The following is a 727-nucleotide window of genomic DNA, read 5'->3' as shown; positions in this document are numbered from 1 at the left end:
GCTGCGGCCCACTGAGTGAGCCTGGGGACACTGGGGACACTGGGGACACTGGGGACAGCACGGGGACACTGGGGTGGCGCTGAGACACGGAGGGGCACGGGGATGTGGGGGCACAGGGGCATGCTGAGGGGTGATGGTGGCACTGAGGGGGCGGTGGTGTCGCCGTGGGAGGACAGGAGCGCTGTGGGGTGACGGTGACAGTGACAGCGGCAACAGTGACAGCAGTGACAGTGACAGCCATGCTGTGCGGGGGTGGCAGCGACGCTGGCATCATGGGGTGATGGTGACATTCTGGGGGTGTTCCTGATGTCCTGAGGGTGCTCCTGAGCCTGTCCCCATGTCCCTGATGTCCCCTGGGAGGTGACCTGTACTGGTTGAACACCCCTGGGGGAATGTCCCTGTCCCCATGTCCCCAAGGGGGGTGACCTGTACGGCCTGTACACCCTGGGGGGATGTCCCTGACCCCCTGGCAATGTCCCTAACCTTGTCCCTGTGTCCCCAAGGGAGGTGACCCATAGAGCTTGTACACCCCCTGGCAGTGTCCCCGACCCCCTGGCAGTGTCCCTGAGTGTCCCCGTGTCCCCAGGGGCGGTGACCCGTACCGCCTGTACAACCTGGACGTGTTCCAGTACGAGGTGTTCACGCCCATGGCCCTGTATGGCTCCGTGCCGCTGCTGCTCGCCCCCCGGCCCCGCCTCAGCCTCGGCCCCTTCTGGCTCAACGCCCC

General features: G+C 66.3%; 1 protein-coding gene across 1 annotated transcript in view; it reads left to right on the top strand.

Moving 5' to 3' along the window:
- Window positions 1-727, top strand: part of LOC102035899 (neutral alpha-glucosidase AB-like) — a gene marked incomplete at its 3' end in the record, with an annotated part of 10,680 nt that overhangs the window by 2,310 nt on the left and 7,643 nt on the right. The window contains exons 4-5 of the mRNA XM_031065790.1: window positions 1-15; window positions 587-722. Of these exons, the coding sequence (XP_030921650.1) occupies window positions 1-15; window positions 587-722 (151 nt within the window). The remainder of the gene's footprint in view (window positions 16-586; window positions 723-727) is intronic.

The sequence above is a fragment of the Geospiza fortis genome, unplaced genomic scaffold (assembly GCF_000277835.1).
Source record: "Geospiza fortis unplaced genomic scaffold, GeoFor_1.0 scaffold1017, whole genome shotgun sequence".
NCBI classification, from domain to species: domain Eukaryota; kingdom Metazoa; phylum Chordata; class Aves; order Passeriformes; family Thraupidae; genus Geospiza; species Geospiza fortis.
Note: the sequence above shows the minus strand (reverse complement) of the source record. Positions and strands in the feature narration are given on the sequence as shown.